Raw genomic sequence first — 23,757 nt, forward strand, 5'->3', positions numbered from 1 at the left:
GGCGAAGGTGTTTTCTGTGTTCTGTGTGTTCGAAAGACATGGTTTTCTGTTAGGATTGACGGTATAGGATTGATCTGTGCTGGTCTGGCTTGTTTAGTTTTACAATGGGTGTATTGATGTACTGCTCACTGCAATATGTAAGATGCTGCCTTTTCCTAGGTACTCATGTGTGACATGGCTTGTTACTAAAAATCATGTTTTTCGTACAGATGGGGGAGGGGGTGCCAAAAAATGATGGGCCCCGGGTGTTATATATGCTAGGTGTGCCAAAGCTGGCGAAGCAAAAACTTTAAGTAAATTGTTATTCTTCTAAGTTTTGAGTATTTAACCCTCCTACAATCTCACAGGCTCTCGTTTCAAGTTTCAAGTTTATTGAGATTTTGATTTAAACGCAATATCAAATATTTTCAATGCGTATAACAAAAATAAATTTGGGGAAATAAAACCATTTGAACAATAAACATACAAACATATCCATAGATGATTAAAAATACATAAGGAGTACAAGGATAAACTACATTTGTTTAAAAATGCGTCCTCCGCACCTGCTCATAAATTTGTGGAGTACGTAATTTGTCGCTCATGCATATTTTTTTTTGCACACACCTCATCAATCCTTAGAGGGAACATTGGACACATTCTTAGCTTACCTGGAGCAATCTCCTGACACACTGAGGGTGACCATACTTGGCTGCCAGATGCAGAACATTGTAGCCTGGTTAACAAGACAGAAATATCACAAGCACATAGAAAAAGCTTAGAGGAAAATGCAACCAGATGGAAATGTTTCCACTCTTTTACACCCTCACAGCATATCTAACCCAGTTATTGTAGGGATTTTCCTTGGTTGGGGTAGGGGGCCAAGAACCAAGAATTCTTCCAGAACACTGAAATTATGGGCCCTGAATGCTACTGCTAGGTGTCTTCAAAGCATGGTGACCGACTCCTCCCCCCTTCCTCTCCCCTCCCTCCCCCAGGGGCTGTGCAATCTTCCTTTGTAGTGTCTCTAGTCCTGCCAAACTGGAAATGGAACTTAAGTCCTTCCACATGGCTGCGCAGCAAGACTGGAACTGGCTATGATGAGTGGGCATCTGCTCACTGGGATTGTACTGAGTTAGCAGTGAAATTAGGGTATGTAAAATCTGGACCCATAGACCTGCCCCCAGGCCTGCCCCATACCATATCCCAGCCTCCCCTCTAACCCTGCCCCCTCAGCCTGCTCATCTCGGTTTGGAGAGCATCCGCACATGCCCCTCTATACCCAATCTGCTTTTCAAAACCTGGACAGTGCTGGGCTTTGAAAAGTCATCCGGATGCCCCGACATGCTCTCTAAAAAGAGGACATGTCCGTGTAAATCCGGACGTCTGGTATCACTATGTGAAATGCTTTGATTTTTCTGCAGCTCTAAAGTGGGTCCCACCTTGGAAAGATGGGGACCAGCAGCAATACTGTGCTCATGTCAGTCCTTACTCTGAGCTTTTTCTTACCTGAGCTGTCTGTAGTCATCATGTCCACCCCGTGAGCAAGAATCGCCTCCATACATTCCAGGTTCCCTCTCATTGCTGCCAAGTGAAACCTATGACAAACCCCAGACACTGGGCTTTAAATATCCATAAACTGGTATTTTTAGATGTCCATATTGCATGTACATCTAAATCCCAATTTTACAAAGCTGGATACAGAAGTCTAAAACAGATGAATGTTCCGTATAGAAAGTGGGTATGGTCAGGGTGTGTTTTGGTTGGGACTAAAAATTTGGTGGGCCCAAAATAGAGATGTCTATACCCCATTTCAAAAGGTGAATGGATGTCTATGTAAAAAAAGATTAATATCTAAGTTTAAACCTGCTACCCAGGATGTATTTTCAGAAGGTGTTCAACAAGGTTCTGCATGAACGACTACTTCAAAAAATTGCGAGCCATGGAATTCAGGATGAAATACTCACGTGGATTAAAAACTGGCTGGCGGATAGGAAACAGAGAGTGGGGGGTAAATGGACAATACTCAGACTGGAAAAGCGTCACCAGTGGAGTGCCTCAGGGTTCGGTACTTGGACCCGTGCTCTTCAAATTATTTATAAACGATCTGGAAATTGGTATGACAAATGAGGTGATTAAATTTGTGAACAATACAAAGTTATTCAGAGTAGTGAAGACGCAGGAGGATTGTGAAGATCTGCAACGTGACATACACATGCTCTAGAGATGGGCTGCGACATGGCAAATGAGGTTCAACATGATGATGCATGTCAGTAACAAAAATCTTATACACGAATACAGGATGTCCGGGGCAGTACTTGGAGAGACCCCCCAGGAAAGACATTTGGGAGTAATGGTCGACAAGTTGATGAAGCTGTCCGCACAATGCGCAGCAGCAGCGATAAAGGCAAACAGAATGTTAGGAATGATTAAGAAAGGGATCACGAACAGATCGGAGAAGATTATCATGCTGCTGTACCGGGCCATGGTACGCCCTCACCTGGAATACTGCGTCCAGCACTGATCGCCATACATGAAGAAGGACACAGTACTACTTGAAAGGGTCCAGAGAAGAGCGACTAAAATGGTTAAGGGGCTGGAGGAGTTGCCGTACAGTGAGAGATTAGAGAAACTGGGCCTCTTCTCCCTTGAAAAGAGGAGACTGAGAGGGGACATGATAGAAACATTCAAGATACTGAAGGGAATAGACTTAGTAGATAAAGACAGGTTGGTCACCCTATCCAAGGTAGGGAGAACGAGAGGGCACTCTCTAAAGTTGAAAGGGGATAGATTCCGTACAAACGTAAGGAAGTTCTTCTTCACCCAGAGAGTGGTGAAGAACTGGAACGCACTTTCGGAGGCTGTTATAGGGGAAAATACCCTCCAGGGATTCAAGACAAATTTAGACAAGTTCCTGCTGAACTGGAACGTATGCAGGTAGGGCACTGGTCTTTGACCTGGGGGCCACCATGGGAGCAGACTGCTGGGCACGATGGACCACTGCTCTGACCCAGCAGCAGTAATTCTTATGTTCTTAACACTGACTGTGCCAATTAAATTATTCAGGGATATTCAGTGCTCACCAGGCTTAGTTCCGAGGGCTGTGTGAGCCATACGGCCACACAGGGCACAAGAGAGATAGGGACACAAAAATGGATATCAGGTCCTTTGTGTCTGAGGTTCTCTCCTTATCAAGGCTTCAGGATCGGATCCCAAGAAAGATTTTTGCGGGGATCCACCTATATGAGCAGTGCTTACTGGAAAGTAGACTCCATCAGTTCTGCATGAAACTTCCAGTTTGGGAAAAGAGCAGTGAACACCCCAATACAGGACTATTCCATACACTCTAATATGGATTTTGTGATCCATGAATGATAATAGACTGGTTCTACCCACTCCATCTTGTGTGAAGTGGGAAGCCACAAGAAACAGTGAGTTTTACTTTTTGGCTCCAACACTGTTGAATTTTTTACCTCAATACATCTATCTTTATTTATTTATTTATTTTAAAAGTTATAATCCACATGCACCTATACAGAATACAATAAAAACCCACATAATTTAAAAAAACTGACATGCACAACACTATACAACAAATATTAAAATTGTCACTGATATTTTTTAAATCAGAATATGACTTTCCATTCCCTTTGGAAATCCTATTTTTTTGGGACTTGTTTATGATGGCAGGTAGGGAATGGGGGGGGGGGGGGAACGGCAGGAGGAATTGAGTATTCCTCCTGTCATGGACTTTCAGCGGGGGGGGGGGGGGGGGCTTCAGGGATACGGCAGGTGGGAGTAGGCATTCCTCCTACCAGTCGACTTCACGGGAGGACAGGTTCCCTGCTGCAACCGCTACACTGATCGCGGTAGGGAGATTCCCTTGCCGCGATCGGCTCAGCGGCTGCATCTGTTTGAAATATAGACCAGCATTTTGCTGGCCTACATTTCAGGCGTCTATCACAGCCCTAAGAAGATGCCTAGGGCCACCTAAGCTTGCCTAAGGCCACTTCCGAGCAAAACCATGCCTAAACCTAGTCTTTGGTGAGCTTAAGCAGCTCCACACACCTCCCTAGGCTCACAAAAATGCCTATAAAGTAGGCGGCCTGCCTTGGGGAGTTGGGGTTTTTTTTTAACATGCATCCCAATTGGCTGGTTAGACATGCCTACCACCACCTACAATTGGGTCACCTTTTATAGAATTTTCCCCTTACTGTTTTCTTGTGTGAATGAATGTCTCTTTCCTAGCAAGCAACATAGCTCCTTTCTATAGTTAGTTATGTTTTCTGTTTTAAAGTTTTAGCTGATGTTTAGCCGTTTTAATGTTTAATGTTTTTAATTCTATGAACCATTTCAACTTGTGTGGCAAACTAAATGGTATATCAAGCTTAATATTCATAAATGATATAAACATTTGGAAGAGACACTTACGCAGATTTACCCTCAGAATCAAGCTTGGTGGACACCAGATTCTTTTTCCTGAGCAGCGAAGACACCCTCAGAGGGTCATTAAAATCCACAGCTTGCATCAGCTTCTCATCGTACTTATTCCAGTCTTGGTTCTGGACAGGAACAAAACCCGACATTCACACTGGAGCCTCCAATGTACCCTAGCTTAGGTGTGAGATTTGTTTCTGTCATAGTATGTGCAAAATGAACCCAATCTGAAGGCGTTACTCTGAGCCTCAAGCCAGGTAAAGGGCTCATTACTGGGGAAGACAGCACTGAACAGAGCACATCAGAGTAAAGAAGGAAGGAAATGGGAAAAAAAGAGGAAGGGGAGAACTGGAGAAAGATTAAGACATGGGGGACAGAGTGAAAGTAAGGAAGAGCTGGGGAAAGAGACTAGAGGAATGGAGACAGTTATGAAAATGATTCAGTCTGAGTTTTTGGTACCTGGACTATATAGTTTTAAAAAAACCCATTTAAACAACAGGTCTTTAAGTTTTTGTCAAGCCGGTAATTGTACTCTGTAAAGCATTACGACTTAGAATGGGCTGAATATATTTAATTCTAGTGAATTCACTTTTTAAATATGGTGATACAGGACAACATATGGAACTGTGAGGATAGGGATCAGAGTCTGGAATGATAAAAGTATACCTGATTTATGGTTTATTGACTTATATATATCACTTTATACAAAGCAGGTTACGACTAGTACATACATAATTAAAACAACTTCACTTACAATACAAACATATCAGACAATCAGAACCCATCAGCGACCAGAACTTACAGTTATCATAAAAACGTCTCATATTTGATCTTACAAAAGAGGAACTTCTTCAATAATATCTTAAAATCATACAAATTTCCCTGCTCATGTATATATTTAGGGATCTCATTCCATGCCCAAAATTGGAAGAAACCCATTTTTATTCCTCCCCCCCTCCCCCAATTCTTCACTCCCATGGCATATCTTACTACATTGCCAATTTCTATGCCACAGGACCATCTGAATACCTTTAGGCTCCTGTGACTCAGAGACTAGTACCTGGCAAAATAGGCATAACAGCCCTGGCTAAACAGTCACTTGCAGGGAGAAGGAGAGCAGAAGGTTAGTGAGAGGTGGACATTCATACAGAGACATCGGAGAAACAGAAGCAGACCTCCTTCAGGCTCTTCATAAACTCCTGAGCTGCTGCCATTCTCTCCAGCTGATGGATTCACTTCACTAAATCTTCCTCCTGCAGGGGCTACATCCTCCTCCTCCCCTCCTCCCACTCTCTCTGAAAGCAGTTCAAATCCTCTGAGCAGTGCTGCAGCCAACGCCTTTCACATACCTAGTCAGTCTCTGTTCTTTTTACAGTCTTTATTGTTCCCTGTTTCCCTCCCTGCCCCAGATGATGCATCCCTCCCTCTACCTCCCATACCCCTCTCTTCCCTACCAATTTCTGCTTGGAGGGTATGTGGAGATTCATGAATTTAACTGGGTTATTACAAAGAATTCACAGCACTATGGTTGAGCTTAGTGGGAATACAACATTGATTGCATTTTAACTTTAGATTACGCTTTTTCACTGATAGCAGAATACACAATTGATTATAATTTAAATTTAGCTTAGACCATTTTATTGTTAGCTCGAGAGTTATATTCAGATACAGTAGGCCTTTCCCTGTCTCTGGAGAACTTATCATCTAGATTTGTACCTGAAGCAACAGAGGGTGTAGGGTCTTGTTTAGGGTTATAAGCAGTATTGGTGGAATTTGAACCCTGGCTTTCCAGGCTCTTGGCCTGCTACTTCTCTATACTACTGCTTACTCCAGGGTTTTCTAAACCTGCCCCAGTGACTTCACCATCAGTCTGATTTTGCAGATATCCACAACATACATGTACTTGATAATTTTGCATACCAGAACAGTGAATAATAATAATAATAACAGTTTATATACCGCAATACCGTGAAGTTCTATGCGGTTTACAAAAGATTAAGAGAAGGTACAAAATGATTGAACATAGGAGAAGAGAGCGAGAGAGGGTAAAGGTCTAGAAAACCGATATTGAGGAGAGGGAGAAGTACGGGTCAGTTGTCTAGATACAACAGGAACAGATATGTCTTTAGGCGCTTCCTGAATTCCATGTAAGTGGTGGGGAAAGCAATTGTTCTAGGTCTTTACCCCATAATGCTGCTTGGTGTGAGAGGAGATGTTCATGGTGTTTTTTCAGTTTACAACCTCTAACTGGGGGGGAAACGAAGTTCGAATGTGAGCTTCTCTTGTGTCTGTTGGTGGAGAAGGAAAAAAGGTCCGTTAAGTATTTGGGGGCTAGTCCATACAGTACTTTAAAGCAGAGGCAGGCGAACTTAAACTTTACGCGTGCTTCCGTCGGTAGCCAGTGCAACTGCCGATAATAAGGTGTCACATGATCGAATTTCTTCAGCCCAAAGATAAGTCTGACTGCTACATTTTGCATTAGTTGTAAGCGTCGCATATTCTTTTGGGGGATAGCTAAGTAAGCGATGTTGCAGTAGTCAAGTTGACTTAGTATGAGGGATTGCACCAGGATTCTGAATGCTGATGTATCAAAATATGATTTAACGGATCTGAATTTCCAGAGAGTGAAAAAACCTTTTCTGATTAAGGAGTCCACCTGGTCTTTCATGGTTAGGCATTGATCCAGAGTTATACCCAATATCTTCATGGTGGACTGAATAGGGTAACTAAGTTCATTGATGCAGAGTGGGGTTTTGGTGTCAAGTGGGTGAGGAGAGGCAACGAAGAATTTCAATTTTTCTGGATTAAGTTTGAGCTTGAAGTCTGTCATCCTTTGCTCCATCACTTTTATAGCTTCTGATGCCTTGGGAATGGTTTCCGAGATAGAGTTAGCAAATGAGATGATGATCATAAAGTCATCTGCATAACTGAATAGTTTTATCCCCAGTTGGGTTAATTGCGCGCCCAATGAGGACTTATAGACATTGAAAAGCAATGGGAATAAAGGTGACCCTTGTGGCACACCGGATGAATTGCTCCAGGTAGTGGAGAGATTGTAGTTGAAGCGTACCTGATAGGTACGAGAGTAAGGAAGCCCCGAAACCAGTTCAACACCTCTTCCCTGATACCAATGGCGTCTAGGCATTGTATCATTTTCCCATGGTCTACCAGATCAAAGGCAGAGCTCATATCGAATTGCATGATCAGGGCATTGAGGCCCTTGCTGAACAATAGGCGAAGGTTGTCTAAGATAGCCGCAATTACTGTCTCCGTGCTGAATGAGGGTCTGAAACCGGATTGAGTTTCATGTAGGAGAGAGAACTGATTAAGATATTGGGCGTGGGGGGTCACGTGATGCGCACGAAGTGAACGGACGTGCGCTGCTGGGCTCCGCGATCCGATCCACTATAAACCTGCTATATATCGATACCTGGCAGTCGCGGGGGGTATCTCTGGAACCGCAGGCACAGAGAGTCAGAGCCGGGTGGATCGGCGGTGTGATTTCCGTGCGGGAGAAGCCCCGGTATGCCTATTAAAGCAGCCAAAACTCCGAAGAGCAGAATCAGCACGCTGGATCCTAAAATGGCGTCGGCTTCCGCCTCGCCGCCGCCGGAGCTGGGCGACTGGGCTCACGAGATCTCTCGCCTGGTGACTACTGCCCTGGAGGACCGCCTAAATAAATTACAATCGGCGGTGGATGGTATCCACGAAAAATTTGAGGCCCAGGCTCAGCGGCTCACAGAGGTGGAACACCGTGTTTCTGCTCGTGAGGATGAGGCCCTTCAGGCACAGCAGCGGGTGGATAGCCTGCAGTCCCAGGTGGCAGCCCTCACAGAAAAACTTGAGGACACGGAGAACCGCCAGAGACGAAATAACCTGAGGGTTGTGGGACTCCTGGAGTTGCAGGGCGCTGATGCGCTTTACCAGTTCTTTCATACATGGCTGCCAGAACATCTTGGCCTGGAGACCTCGGCCATGTCTTTTGTGTGTGAAAGAGCACACAGGCTGGGAACCACTACAGGGGCTACTTCGAAGCCTAGAGCGGCTATTGCCCGGTATGTAAACTGGAAGGAGAAGGAACAAATCTTGAAGGCTTATCGTCTGGCTGGTGGTCTGCAGTATGAGGGACAGCGGTTACTCCTCTTTAATGACTATTCTGCAGGTGTTTCCTCTCGGCGGAGGGAAATGGCGCCCATCTGTACCACCTTGCATCGCAAGGGGGTACGCTTTGCTCTGGTCTACCCTGCATGCTTGCGGATCTGGAGAGAAGGCAAGGTGCATACTCTGCTGACCAAGGGGGAGGCGCAGCGCTTCTTGGATACCATCAACGCCGCTGGTCCTTCTGGAGAGGGCGGAGGAGTCCCGGGCAGCTGAGATCTGAAGGGGTGGCCCGCTCGGAGTAGGAGAGATTCCCCTGTTGTTCTTGGTGGTCCTCTTCTGGGACTGAATGATCTTCTGATTTGCAGACGTTTGGTTCTGTTCTGTCCTTTGTATCTATAACTTGGACCTTTCTGGAGGTTGCGAGAGGACTTTTGGTGGCTCCGCAGGGGAGGCCGCGGCTGGCCCCTGCCTTCACCGTGGCGGGTGCGGCTGGTGTGCGTAGCCACCCTGCTGGGGGCCTGGATTCCTTGTCTCCGTCCGGAGACTGTTTCTGTCTGGAGCTGGTATCTTTGTTCTTGCTCTGTGATACCATGTTATTTTGTTCTAGAATCTGTCTCATTTAGCCAGTACTGGATCGTGGGCTGCCCAGCTCAGTGACCCCTTATTCTCTGATTTCCCTTATGGGATTTTGTTTTCTTGTACTGGTTTTGTTGGGTTTGTGGGGGATTTGGGGAGAGTCCTGGGGGCATATTCTCTGGGATTGGGGAAGGGGGAGGGGGGGTGTGTTTGTTGGGGTGTTTGGTAGTGGGTTGTGGGGTGATTGGAAGGTTGAATGGCAGTGTGGTTCGGGGCGGGTTAGGGGTGTGTGTGTAGGACTGGCACCTTTCTATCTTATCTTGGGGCCCGCGGCTTCCGGACGGGGCCGGAGGCACGTGGGGGCGGCTGTTTTCTTGCCGGGGCCCTGCTGGCAGCGAGGGAAGGGTCTTAGCTGGGAGGGCCCTCTCCTCTTGATATTAATTTTAGTATTTCCTGTCTTGTTCTTTAGGTTTATCTTTGATAATGGTTAACCTCCGCATTTCCACATATAATGTGGATGGTATCCATTCTCCTGTAAAGAGAAAAAAGTTGTTGAATTGGTTCAAGAAAAATCACATAGATATTGCTTACCTGCAGGAGACCCAACTATCGGGGGTTGAGCATGCCAAGTTGCGCCGGGAATGGGTGGGGGAGGTATGCTCCTCTTCCTTTAACTCTAGACAGCGGAGGGTTGAGATTTTGTTTCACAAACAATTACCCATACATATTCATAAAACCCTGCAGGATAAGGAGGGGCAATATGTGATAGTTTTGGGGGAACTGTGGGGTCAGAAATGGATGTTTTGTAATCTCTACGCCCCTAATGTGTATAGTCACCGATTTTTTTCTGGGCTTTTGGCCCAGATAGCTCAGTATTCTGATTATCAACTCCTTGTGGGAGGGGATTTTAATATCACGGCTGATCCCTCCATGGACTGTAGACCGGCGAGGGTGTGTCCGGGGGACCATGGAGCCAAGGGGGTTAATTTTTTGATGGACCAGTTGCATTTGTTGGATCTGTGGCGGACCTTGCATCCTACTGAGCATACCTACACTTTCTACTCACACCCTCATGATGTTTATGCTCGTCTGGATTACTTTCTGGCGTCACCCTCGCTGCTCCCGCAGGTAGAGCGTGTTTCTATTGAGGAGGTTCCCTTATCGGATCATTCCCCGATAATATTGTCGGTCAGGCTTACGAATGATACTCCGCGCAGGGGGTGGCGGTTCCCAAGCCATCTGTATAAGGATCTGGAGTTTCATAGGTACCTCCGGGATCACTGTCAGGAGTATTGTCATCACAACGCTTCCCAGGATGTTGATCCGGTGATATTTTGGGAGGCATCTAAGGTTGTACTCCGGGGATATATTATTGCTTATGTATCTAGGGCACGGCGGCGCCAGGAGGCTGATCTTTTAAGGCTTTCTGGAGAACTGCAGGCTCTGAGACGGCGTCATGTCGCTTCGCTTTCTGTGGAGGACAAAAGCCGGCTGGGGGAGGTCCGGTCACAGTTGGAGGTCCTTTTGACGCAGCGGACCAATAGGGATATCTATTTCCAACGCTATCGCTTGCATAGATGGGGGGGGAAGGCCGGGAGGCTTCTGGCCAATTTAGTGCGTCCTCCTCGCAAACAACAGGTCATCCTGTCTATTAAAGATGGTGGGGGTCGCCTTTATACCGGGGCGGACGACATTCAGTCTCAGTTTGTGCAATTCTATGAGACTCTATATTCTCATCGCGACTCCTCCGAACCTGATCGCACGGAGTTTTTCCGGGATATGGTTTTGCCTCAAGTGACTGATGCCCAGCTTGACCTTCTGAATGCTCCGGTCACGGCGGTGGAAATCCAGCTGGGTATCAAAGCGTTGAAACTCACGAAAGCGCCAGGCCCAGATGGGTTTGGGCCCGAATACTATAAGATCATGGCAGATTTGGTTCCTTCAGCTTTGGGGGATGCTTTTAATGAGTTGCATTCAGGAAAGGGCCTGGGACCGCGAAATATGGCCCATGTGGTCTTGCTCCCTAAACCAGGGAAGGATCTTGCTCAAGTGGGGTCATATCGCCCGATCTCGCTACTTAATCAAGACGTAAAGCTACTGGCGGCGATACTGGCCCGCCGCCTGAATGCTGTCCTCCCTTTATTGATTCATGAAGACCAGGTGGGCTTCGTTCCGGGCCGGTATGCTTCCATGAATCTGTTTCGGGCGTTAATGGCCTTGCATTCGAGACGAGGGACGGGGAGTAAATCGGCTATCGTGGGGTTAGACATGGAAAAGGCCTTTGACAGCATTTCCTGGCATTTTTTATTCTGGGTTCTGCAGCAATATGGCCTGGTTGGCCGTTTCCCTGAATGGATTCGTAGTTTGTACCTTCGCCCGCAGGCGCGCTTGCTGGTGAACGGGGGTCTTACTGCTCCCTTTCCTTTGGGCAGGGGTACCCGGCAGGGCTGTCCCCTTTCCCCCCTTCTCTTCGTGCTCGCCCTTGAACCCTTGGCGGTAAAGCTGCGCACGGATCCTTCCATTCGGGGAATTCGGATAGGAGATAGGGAGAGTAGGATTAACCTTTTTGCGGATGACATCCTCCTCTACCTTGATAATCCCATAGATGATCTGGAGAGAGCACTTGGGGTGGTTCGAACTTTTGGAAACTTTTCTGGGCTGAGGGTTAATTGTGCCAAGTCTGAGCTGTTGCCTTTGGACTCTACTCACAAGGAGCCCTGGCACTCCGCTCTTTCTATACCGCCCGTAGATGGGCCGTTGCGTTACCTAGGTGTGTATCTGACCCCCGACTTATCCCTCCTGTATCAGCAAAACATTCGTCGCCCTCTCGAGCAAATCGCGGCTCAATGTGACCGCTGGAGGGAGTTACCGTTGGGCTTGTGGGGTAGAGTGGCTCTCACCAAGATGGTTCTCCTGCCAAAGATCTTGTATCCCATACAGACTATCCCTGTGTGGCTTGCCGCTCGGGATGTACGGGCTTTTCGGTCCACCATTTCTTCTTTCATTTGGAGACGCAAAAGGGCTCGCATTAGCTATACCAAATTGATGCTGGACCGATCACAGGGGGGCTTGAATCTTCCGGATGTAAGACATTATAACGTAGCGGCTTTGCTTCGCTTCATTCATGAGGGATGGACTGGACATTACAAATATGCCGCTGGGGAATGGCTATCCTCCTGGTGTACACCGCATTCTTTCCTGGCCCTTCTCCATATGTCGCCTTCCGCGGTTCCCGGGGGTTCCTCGACCATGAACTTTCTCCAGCCACTTAGGATGGCGTGGCGGTGGTGGAGGCGCCATCAACAGAAAACGCCTGCTGCATCGGCACTCTTGCCTTTGTGTGGTAACCTTGCTTTTGTTCCGGGGATGGGACCTTCTCGACTCCGGGTGTGGGAGCAGCGGGGGTGTAGGACCTTGAGGGATGTTTGGGATGGGGGTAGTGGGGTTGCATTTCCTTCCTTTGCCCAGATTCAGCGGCGATGGGATATACCCGGGAATCATTTCTGGGTGTATCTTCAGATCCGCCACTATTGTACTATGCTGGCTCGGAAATGGGGGGATGCTTGGCTCTGTGGTCCTCTGGATGCACTTTTCTTCTTGCTTCCCGCGGCCCAGAATAAACTCTCTACTTGGGGACGTATGCTACGGGCGAATCTGTCTGAGGAGGCCCTTGATGGAGTGGCCTCTGTGTGGAGGAGGGAGCTGGGATTTCTGGGGGATCGGAGTGAGTTTCTTGCACTGTTTGGCCATCTTAGACTGTTGGGGGGCTCATCCGATCTCCAGGAAATGCAGTTTAAGATATTGCACAGGGCGTATATTTCTAGGCACCGCGGGGCTCTTATGGGCCTCTGGGAGGGGGCTGTATGTACTAGGTGTAGCCGCTCGGCTGGGACCTTGGTTCATCATTTCTTGGAATGCCCATCCACTGATTTGTGGTTGAGGGTTCTTCCTTTTTTGGAGCAAATTGTGCACCGTCCTATTCCACGTGACTATGGCATGCTCTTATTGGGAGATCAGAGAGTATTGGAGGAGGCTGGTTTTTCGTTTCCTCAGCGGAAATTCCTCTACCTAGCCATCCTCTTGGTGAAAAAACTCCTCTTGCAGTATTGGGTGTCTGAGCAGGCGGCTTCCTTTACTCATTGGCTACACCGGCTTGCTCAGGTAGCCCACTTTGAAATTCATCGTTCTCCCAAGGGGGGGGGGGATTGATCTTCGCTGCTATGTGGGGTTCTGGAAGGCGGCCTTGAGGCTCTGTCCTGGGGAATCGGTGGCACAGCTGGATACCCATTCTTGAGGCCACTGTTCCTTCTGTCTCTCCTCTCTTTTCTTTTTTCTCTTTCCTTCCTCGTTCTTCTCTCTTTCCTCTCTTCCTTCTTGTTTGGGGCTTTGGTGTAGTTCGCCTTGAAAGGTGTGTGCTGGTGTGAGTGGGAGGGGGTGTCTGTGGAGTGGTTGTTGCGGATTGTATGGTATGTCTGGTGTTAGTGCATTTGTGGTATGATTGGGGGGTTGTTTTTGTTTTCTCTCTTCATAAAAACTTTCGCAGATGGCGACTGGAGGGTGCAGAGCTTGTCCGGCCCGATTTTCTTTTCTGTGATTGCCTGCTCGTTTTACAGTTTGAGTTATATTTCCTCTTTTTGGACTTTGTGTCCTTGTACCGTTGGATTTCTGTACTTTCTGTGTTGCATCTGTTAATAAACATTATTTAAAAAAAAAAAAAAAAAGATATTGGGCGTGAACCAATCCCTCCATGATTTTTACAATGAATGGGATGGATGCTATAGGTCTGTAGTTGGTTATTAGCGCTGATGATTCTTTTCTGTTTTTTAGCCCTGGTATGAAATATTTTCTCATGTATATTCACTAAGGATATACTGAGAACCGGGCTGGTTCAAAAAACTTATGCCTGCCTTCTACTTTCCACCTTCCATAAGAGAATTCCAAGGAATGCTGTAGTGTCACCATTACATCACGTGGTCTCTGCTGCTGGATGCTGAGCCTCAGGGTTTAAAGTGGAGCTATTGTACCTTAGAACAGAAATGGTACCATCTCCTGGTCCTAGCATGGACTTCAATCCTAGATCTTTTCTGGACTGTATTTTCCTTTAAAGGGAAAAGGGATGGGTCTTAATACCATACTAGTGTAAGTGGGCAACTGCAAATATTCTGTTGTGGATCTCTCTCTCATATGCCCTCTTCCAGGCTAATGAAGATACCTGTGTGCTGCTCTACTAGGCTTTCCCATACAAGATGCTGTTGTTCTACAGACAGGTACGCACTGTTTCTTTCAGATTTGGGGGGATGGGAGCAGATTAGTGAGGAGTAAGAGAGTGTGTGTGTGTGTGGGGGGGGGGGGGGGTCATACCTTAATGTGTCCAGTGGTCATCTGGTTAGTTTGGGTACCTTTGTGACACTTAGATGTTCAGAGCAAGACCTGTTTTAGAAGCATCTAAGTTCCATCCAAAACTTTTTGGGAAAGATTCAATTTTCACTGCAAGTTATCCAAGTCTAAGCCCGCCCAAAGCCTGCCCAAACTATGCCTAAAGCATGCCTCCTAACACGCCCCAGAACTCTGGACGCACAGCAAGAGAAACGACTCACTAAACATCCAGGAAAACAATTTCTATTGGATGTTCCATCGATTCGATGTTCGCTGATTGTACAGCACATCTTGTTGTAAACCACCTCAAACTATAATGGCTTTGGCAATATATAAGAATAAAATTATTATTATTATTATTATTATTAGGACGTTCAAGTGCTGACTTAGGCGGTTTTTTGGACATTTTAGTTTTTTGATTATGCCCCTTTATATGAAATGTCCAAAAAAGCACCTCTTTCTGCCTAACTTGTACAGGCAATATAACTACATATGAGCCTTTATACAACAGGCACAAAAAATGATCCCTGACAGCAGTGGCATACATAGCATAAGTGACACCCAGGGCTCACCATTTTTTGACATCCCCTCATTTATATGAAAAACATGATTTTTAGTTAACAGTCGCACAACAAGAGTGTACCAAGGAAAAGGCAACATCTTACATACTGCAGTGAGCGGTAGAACATCAGTACATCCATTGTAAAACTACACAAGCCAGACTAGTACAGATTGATCCTGCACAGTCAATGCTAACAGAGAACCATGTCTTTCGTACACACAGAACACAGAAAACACCTTTTTATATAAACCAAATAGGTTTTATGCGGTTTATATAAAAAGTTTTTAAAATAAATTTAAAAAATAAAATCATTTTCCTACCTTTGTTATCTGGTGATTTTATTTTTCTGCACATGTTTTCCCAGTCTATGGTTGCACTTCCTTCTGTCTGTGCCCTTAACTCTATTTCCAGGGCCTTGTCAATTTGCTGTTTCTCTCTCCTTCACTTTCTGCCTTACATCCATCTTTGGTATTAACTTTCAATATTCAACTTTCTTCAATTTTTCTTCTTCCTTCTCAGTTCTATTTACTATTCCATATCTTCCCTTCCCATCTATCCATTTGCACCATATCCTCCCTCTCTCTGCCCTTCCCCTCCCCTCCATCCATGTGTACCATATTCTCTCTTTCTTCTCCCCTATTCCCATCTTTTCTTATACAGCATTTTGTCCCATCTCTCTTTCTTTCCCCACCCCTCCCCCCATTTCCTCCCTCTATCTCTCCCCTTACTCCCCATTCTGTGCAGCATCTCCTCCCTCTCTCTCTACCCTGCCTCTCCAACCCTGTGCAGCATCTCTTTCCTCTTTCTTCCCTCTAGTGGTCTGACATCTTTCTCCTCTCCTTCCCCCAGTCTGGCATCAATCATCCTCCCCTCCTTCCCTTCCCTTCCCTCCTCCCCCTTTGTGATCTGGCATCTTTTTGTTCTTCTCTTCTCCCTCTCCCTTACCTCTCTCTCCTCCTTCCCTTCCCTGATCTGTCATCTCACTTTCTCTCCTTCCCTCCTCCTCCAATAGTCCATCTCTCTCCTTCCCTTTCCCCCTTCTTGTGATCTGGTATTTCTCTCCTTCCCTTCCTTCTTCCTCCCTACCATAGTCTGGAATTTCTCTCTCTCCTTCTCTCCTTCCCTGGTCTGGCAACTCTCTCTCTCCTTCCTTCTCCCTCCAGTAGTCCATCTATTGCCTTCCTCTTCTCCCTTCTTGTGGTCTGTTATCTCCTCTTCTCTCCTTCTCTTCTCTCCTTTTCCTCCTATTCCCTACCAGGGTCTGGCATTTCTATCCTCCCTTTCCCTTCCCTGGAGGTCTGTCATCTTTCTTTTTTCCCTCTCCATCTTCTCGGTTCAGCATTTCTCTAATCCCCCTCCCCCATGATCCCCCACAACCCCCCTGCATTCCTCCCCTCCATGGGATCTGGTAAGGCAGCCGCTCTTTCATTCTTTGGGCTAGCAGCATGAGTGAACATGCTACCTTTGGTGGCCTGTAAGCTTTCCCTTTGCTACTGCTTCCCACCTATGAGGAGTCAGGCTACAGGAAGCAGTAGCAGAGGGAAAGGATGAAAGAGCTGCAGAGATGGATCCCACAGAGGGGGGGGGGGGATGGAACCCCGGACTGCAGGAAGCAGCTTCTTGGCCAGCTCCAAGATACATCCTGGTGGCGGGAGGGAGGCAGGAAGTACTGCTCCTGGTGTGCAGCAGCCAAGAGCTGCTGCACTGGGCTCTGAAGAGAGGTGCACAGCTGCGCACCTGTGCAGCTTATAGGGAGCATTGCCATGCATCCTAGTGTCATCCAGTATCTTGCCCTCTTACCTCCCCACTGTTTCTGTATGCTTCTCAAACTAGCAGCAGCAGCAGCAGCTGTAAACTGCAGTCATTGAGGGACCTTGCTACACCGCCTCGCAGTTGCTGGCTCTGCTCCGAAATAAGGAAGTGACATCAGAGGGGGTGGACCAGCAGCCGCGGGAAGGTGTAGGAAGATCCCACGATGACTGAATTTAAAGTTTACTACTGCTGCTACTGGTTCAGGAAAGTTGCAGCGGCAGAGTAGGGCGGGAGGTTCTGGACTCGGTGGGCTGGCTATGCACCCCTTAGAGTGTGCACCCAGGGTGGACCCCCTCCCCCCTCCGCCACATGGTACGCCACTGCCTGACAGCATATAAAGTCATTCCTATGTGTGTGCTTCTGTATTTTATTTATTTATTTATTTATGCATTCTTTCAATTTTCTATACCGTTCTCCCAGGGGAGCTAAGAAAGATTTACAAGAACTCAAGCAATTTTTCCCTGTCTGCCCCAATGGGCTCACAATCTATCTAAAGTACCTGAGGCAAGTCTGACAAATATAGCAAAACAAAGTTGACAAAGCATGGTATGGTGAGACATAGCATGGCAAACATAGTTCAGTATAACATGGCACGGTAAACATTGTAAAGTATTACAAAGCCTGGCTAACATAGTATGACATGTCTAGCAAAAACGGTTAGGCAAGCATACATGACAAAACAACATGGAAGACACAGAACGGCAAACATGTTATGAGAGAACATAGCAGGGCCAACTAAACTAGGCACACACATCAAAACTCCATCTCTATTCCACCCAGATAACATGCCATCCTTTCGGTATACTGTACATACTTACGAGATGGGCCTATATGTAAAACATGCTTCACATATGGAAATGCTTTTAAAATAACCACTTTTTGTATTACTTTGGAACACATGTACAAATTGTCAGGCCACCATTTCCTTAAACTGAACCCACATTTGGGAAAAGGGAGAAGCACTAAACTGTCAGGTGAGGGAAGAAAGGATAGCAGGCCAGAAGGAAATATACACAGAGATGTAACATGAAGGTGAGAGAGTGTCTATATACTCAGGGAGAAAACTTGGAGAACCACCACACTGGAACTTCTCAGTAACCTCCTTGGTCTCTTACCCTGGCACTCTTAAAAGCTCCTTAAATTACCTTAAATTGCTTCTAAAATTGCCTATGTCCAATCCAAGCACAGAGCATTATTCTAGGCAAATGCTGGATGGAACCCTGACTGGTAAATAATTCAGTGCTGGATCTGCTTTCTCTCTCCTGGGGCTAATTCAGCTCTAATGGAAATCTAACTCTCTCTGGAAATGTGATTCTCTCCAGGCTGCAGATTCAAAACTATGATAAGAGACGTGAGGCTTCTGGGGATGAGGGGAAGAGGCATGAATTCGGAGAGGCAACTTCCAGGAGGCCTAACCAACTAGACACTGAGCATCAAAAGAAAAGTCCTTGACTGTCTATACTGGGACTGATGCAAAACGGCCTCTGTTTCAATAATTTTAGTGAACATGAACTTTCATGTTCAATAAAGTTATTGGAGTGGAGGAGGAATTTAAATTTCCTGCTGCCTTATTTGTCTGACTAGAACACTGAGAAGCAGGGGTGGGCAACCAACAACCTGAATGCAGCCATTGAATTTTATGTGGCCCCCAAGATTGTGGCAACTGGAAACATCATTAACCAAATTTTAGCAATTTTAAATAAGTGTACCTTATTTCAAAAATATTATCAGAATATTCACTCGTAGCAGTTTATTTCCCCTGTAAAATTTTCTACTAGGATTGCTTCCACCACTTCCACACAGTATTTCTGAACTATCCTGCCAATTCATCAGTCTCTCCACTGATGTTGAACCTTTCCTCGGTAGCTGGTATCATCTGAACTATAGTCCTTGCTGGTAGGGTCATGTCTCATGTTGTTAAATATCTCCTCACGTATCCAGGCCCCCCTCTGGGCCTCCAACACTACCATCACATGTAGAGGGACATTCGGGTTCCACAGCTTCTACAGGTCCCATACTAAGTGCCAGAGACAGTGCTCAGCTCAACTCAGTCAGCCAAGTTTCCAAGTTTGCCAAGTTTATTAAAATGTGATATTCCGCCTTATCAAAATTTAAAGCAAAACATAGAAACAACATACAATTTAAAATATTACAGGAACACAACAAAAAAGAGATTACAATACTAACAGGCAGACCTTGACAAACTGGCACAGGAGGAGAGGGGAGCACTACAAAAGTTTGTATAGGAAAGAACGGAAAAAAGGGAAAACAAGAGTGAGGGGGAATACAGGTTTTAGCCAGAAAGGCTAGACTGGTATTGACTTAAAACGTTCTTAAAAGAACAGTCAAACTTCAAAAGCGTCTTTAAAAAGAAATGGTTTTAGGCTGGACTTAAAGTTATCTAACGATGTGATCTCTCTTAAATAGTTCAGGAGGGGGGGAGACGGAAAAAATGTTGTTTCTCATAGTATTAATATGTCTTAATGGGTGACGGGACTAAATCGCGCAAGACAATGGTGCGCCGACAACTGAGCGCAGACAACTGAGCGCAAGGTTGATGGCGCGCCGAAGAAAAGCACTATTTTAAAGGGCTTCGACGGGGGGTATGGGGGGGAACCCCCCCACTTTACTTAACAGACATTGCGCTGCCGTTGTGGGGGATTTGGGGGTGGTAACCCCCCACATTATACTTAAAACTGAACTTTTTCCCTAAAAAACAGGCAAAAAGTTTGGTTTCAAGTATAATGAGGGGGGTTACAACCCCCCAAACCCCCCACAACGCCAGCGCGATGTCTTTTAAGTAAAGTAGGGGGGTTCCCCACCAACACCCCCCGTCGGAACCCTTTAAAATAGTGCTTTTCTTCGGCGCGCCGTCAACCTTGCGCTCAGTTGTCTGCGCGCCGTTATCTCACGCGATTTAGTGCCATCACCAATTCAGGCTGCCCTGCTATTCTAGTTTTGAATGTCAGCAGCATAATTTTGTAAGTGATACGGTGTTCTATAGGAAGCCAATGTGCTTTAAACAGAAGAGGCGTGACATGATCTAATTTTTTTGCATTGAAAATGATTTTAATCGCAGCATTTTGGATTATTTGTAAGCACTTAATTTCTTTTTTTAGTAATTCCTTTATAAAGGGCATTACTAAAGTCCAGACAAGAGATGACTAATGAGTGGATGAGGGCGTTTAAAGAACAGTGATCAAGTAGCTTGGCAAGAGGAACATAATATGTGGAGATGGTAGAAACATTTCCAAACAACGGAGCTAATATGTTCGTGGAAAGTTAGTTTCCCATCAAAGGTGATTCCCAGAAGCTTGATGGTCTGAATGGACTGGACTGGGGTGGACCTAAATTCTATGGGTGAGGGTAAAGTTAAACTGTTCCTGATTGGGAAAACCACAGATTTAGTTTTGTTAATATTGAGCAATAACATGTTGGAATTGAGCCAATTACTTATTTTCTCCAACTTTTGATTAATGGTAGGATTATTGAGGTCAATTGGGTGGGTTAATTGGACTGCCAATGGACTGCCCTAGGGTGATCAGAGGGGCCAAGAAAATGTTGAAAAGAAGAGGGGAAAGTATTGAGCCTTGTGGAATACCAAATTCATTTGGAAATATGTCCGAGGAAGAGCCATTGAAAGAAACTTTAGATGTGCGGTCTTTAAAATTTGAGGTGAACCAATCTAAAGCTTGATCAGATATGCCTATTTCTTGAAGACAGTGAATTAGTAAGCGATGATCTATTGTGTCAAAGGCTGAAGATAAGTCCAAAGAGATAAGTATGACTTATTTATGATGATCCAGATGGTAGATGATATTAGTAGTCAGGCCAATAAGTGAAAATTCTGTAGAGTGATGTTTTTGGAAACCTGTTTGGTTCGGATGAAGTACATTTGTATTTTCCACAAAGTCAGATTTGATTGAAGACCACCTTCTCGGTGAGTTTAGCTAAAAATGGAATGTTTGAAATGGGACTGTAGTTGGATTTTTCAACCACGCTAACTTTAAAATCTTTGATCGAAGGATAGATGATAGCTTTCTTCCAGATTTTTGGAATGGTGCTTGGGGTTAAGTTGGTGCAAACAAAATCAAGTATATGAGGACCAAAAATAGAGAAGTAGCATTTCAGGATGAATGGAGGGATGATTTCTGAGCTAGAGCCTTTTATATTCATTGAGTTGATAATTTGCTTGATCTCCAAAAGTGAGGGGATCTTAAATCGGGAACATTTGGAAAAGGATAGGCCAGTTATCTGAGGATCAATGGTGGAAAGGGCAGTTGAATTAATTTGAGCCAAGGGTTGGAATGACCCTCTTATTTTCAGCATTTTGTCCATAAAATAGTCTGCGCGGAAGGTAACTGTAAGGAATCAGGATGATCCTGATGTTTTGAGGTCAGTGAGTAAAAAATACCATAGAGAGTTGCCGCATTTTTTTGCATTTGAAATTTGTTTAGAGTAGTAGAGAGATTTAGCTTGAATGATTTTGGATTTGTAATAAGCAGCATGTTTCTTATAATTATAGAGATTGGTCGTGGATTTATCATGCCTCCACTTCCTTTCCACCCAAAGGTACTCCTAGGGTATAGGGGCATCCATCCACTGGATAACCCCTCCCTCCTGTTGAAAATCTATTCACTGAAGAGGCAATTCCAGCCTTGGCATCACTCACTAGCTGAACTATCTCAGGACTCTGAACTGCCCATTCAGCGACCAGCTCTGTTGGCACAGCTGGATCCACCTCCCCCAAAGGCAAACAGAGAAACTGGAAGATGGTCTCAGGTTTTGTTAGTCCATTAATCTTTTGGTACACATCTCAGGTTCCCAAGGTCCTGTCATCGATCCAAGGGACACTCAAAAGAAGATCTGCTCAGCTTTTGATAAAGATGTAAAGGCAAAGCAGTTGGGGAAATTCACCCAGTGATCTCATATCCTCTGGGGCGGATGTTGTTAATTCTTCCCCCTAGATATATCTCTGGTCATCACCTCTCCTGGCAGGGCAGGCTTTTCTCATTGGCCTCCCCACATGTGAAGATAGTGGCCTGGAGCATTTGGGGTTGGTCAATACTCCTTTACTGCAACTCCTCCTGTGAGGCATTTTTAATTTCACATTTTTGCTGGTCCAGATTCCCAACCCAGAAGGCTCCAGATTCAGGTTTTCGATTCCCCAAACCTGGTTCCCACTAGCTAATGTAGAAACCAGTCTGAGTTTGCAATTTCCCAGGCTAAATTTTCCTCCGGTCCCATAACTGGATAACTCCTCCATCTAACTCTCCCGCTGAAAAATCTTATTACAAGTTGAGCAACATAACTGTATAGGTAGTTCACCCCCCCACCCCCCCAATGGGTTCTGGACTCATCACACATGATGCGAACAATAAGGGTTCCATTCTCGATGGAAATTTCAATGGCAGAAATTAGTTGGTGGGTCATCATTGATATTTCTTTATCCCCTATGGGCTGGGCACAGATCTCTCTGCTCTCTACCTCCACGTGTAAATCCCTGGTTTGAGTGTGTTTCCAGTCTGACTAACTCTCTCACTCCCCAGAAGTCTCTTCTTGTGTTCCACTGATGTCATGCTGCCTCTCCCACAACTGCATGAATTTAGGAGGGTAGCTCTACTTCCTCCTCCCCAACAATTCCCACCAGTGGGAAAAGGTGCCATCTTGGCATTCCCCTCCTCTTCCCAGTCATTTTCCAGGTTAGCCTTACTCACAATTCTTAGGGAGATCTCCTCCCATGGTATTTCAATCCAGTGCATGCCTCAGAGGCCAGTTTCCATGCTGTATCCCTCCTCCACTGGGGTCTCCAGTTCTTGGTCTTTCCAGGATACATGTCCTATGTTGGGTTCCATTTTTGTAGCCCTGGTTCTGCCTGCACGCTGCCACCTCATGGGCTCCAGCCAGATCATCGGGTTGGAGACCCATAACCAGGGCTCACAAAAAAATGATATCTCTTAGTTCTCACGGGTCACAACTTCACAGTCTTTCTCGAGCTGGGGCCAAATAACTCCGGTAGGTTGGAAATCCCGGGTCTCAGTTATAACACTCAATTTCTCCTTGCAAGAAGTAGACAGAAGCCAAGATATAACTAAAACAAACTGGAACTACAGTCACTTCTCTCTAGCTCAAAATTTCAAATATTCTACTCTGTCCTCTCTCCCCAGCCAGTAAGGAGTTCCCCTCAGGGTCAAAGCTTTGGTGGGAGAAACAGGATAAACCAAAGCTTGTATTTGTCTTTCTACTCTCTTTTTACTCAGTCCATTATTCTCTTTCTTCTCCCAGGAACCAACAGGAGTCTCCCTCAGTACACTGGGCTTTGGAGGGAAAAACAGGATCAATCAAAAAAACAGATATCTCTGTCCAACTCTCCATTTATAATCTTCCCCCTCCCATCAGGAGACAAAGGACCTCCTACTCCTTCCATTGTTTTCCTAACCATTTCAGCTTAGTCTCAGAGACCCTCTGAAAAATCCACTGTCTCTGTCTTTATGGTAGAACTATATTTCAGGGGGGGGTCACACTAATATATTTTGGATATGCTCAAATGGACATGTTTTACAATATCCTTTTAAGAAAAGAGAATTTGTGCGGTTACTGTGTAACCCAGTTCTTGGTATAATTTTGACTGTACCATTCCAGGAAACATTCTTCAGTGTTGTGACATCATCAGTAATGTGGCAGAGTGAAATCCCCGACGGACAAGGCCGAAGTAGCCTGTTTAGAGTGCTGCTGGCCCGATGCTGCTTCGGTTGAAGGTAGGGTTTGTTCGCGGTCAGCGAGGAGGGAAGGATGGAGGGTCAGCAGAGGTTCGGCTGCACGGTGGGGGCAGGGGGGTGCTCAAGGTTTCTGCTGCATAAGGAATGGGAGGGAGGGAAGCATAGAAGCTGGGCAAACTTTGCTGCACAGGGGGA

General features: G+C 45.8%; 1 protein-coding gene across 1 annotated transcript in view; it reads right to left on the minus strand.

The window, feature by feature from the left end:
* LOC117365969 (ankyrin repeat domain-containing protein 24-like) overlaps positions 1–23,757 on the minus strand; it is a 46,216-nt gene that overhangs the window by 7,811 nt on the left and 14,648 nt on the right. The window contains exons 3-5 of the mRNA XM_033956964.1: positions 4,411–4,541; positions 1,489–1,577; positions 651–715 (exon numbers count right to left, since the gene is read on the minus strand). Coding sequence (XP_033812855.1) covers positions 651–715; positions 1,489–1,577; positions 4,411–4,541 — 285 coding nt within the window. The remainder of the gene's footprint in view (positions 1–650; positions 716–1,488; positions 1,578–4,410; positions 4,542–23,757) is intronic.

Source organism: Geotrypetes seraphini, chromosome 8 (assembly GCF_902459505.1).
Source record: "Geotrypetes seraphini chromosome 8, aGeoSer1.1, whole genome shotgun sequence".
NCBI classification, from domain to species: domain Eukaryota; kingdom Metazoa; phylum Chordata; class Amphibia; order Gymnophiona; family Dermophiidae; genus Geotrypetes; species Geotrypetes seraphini.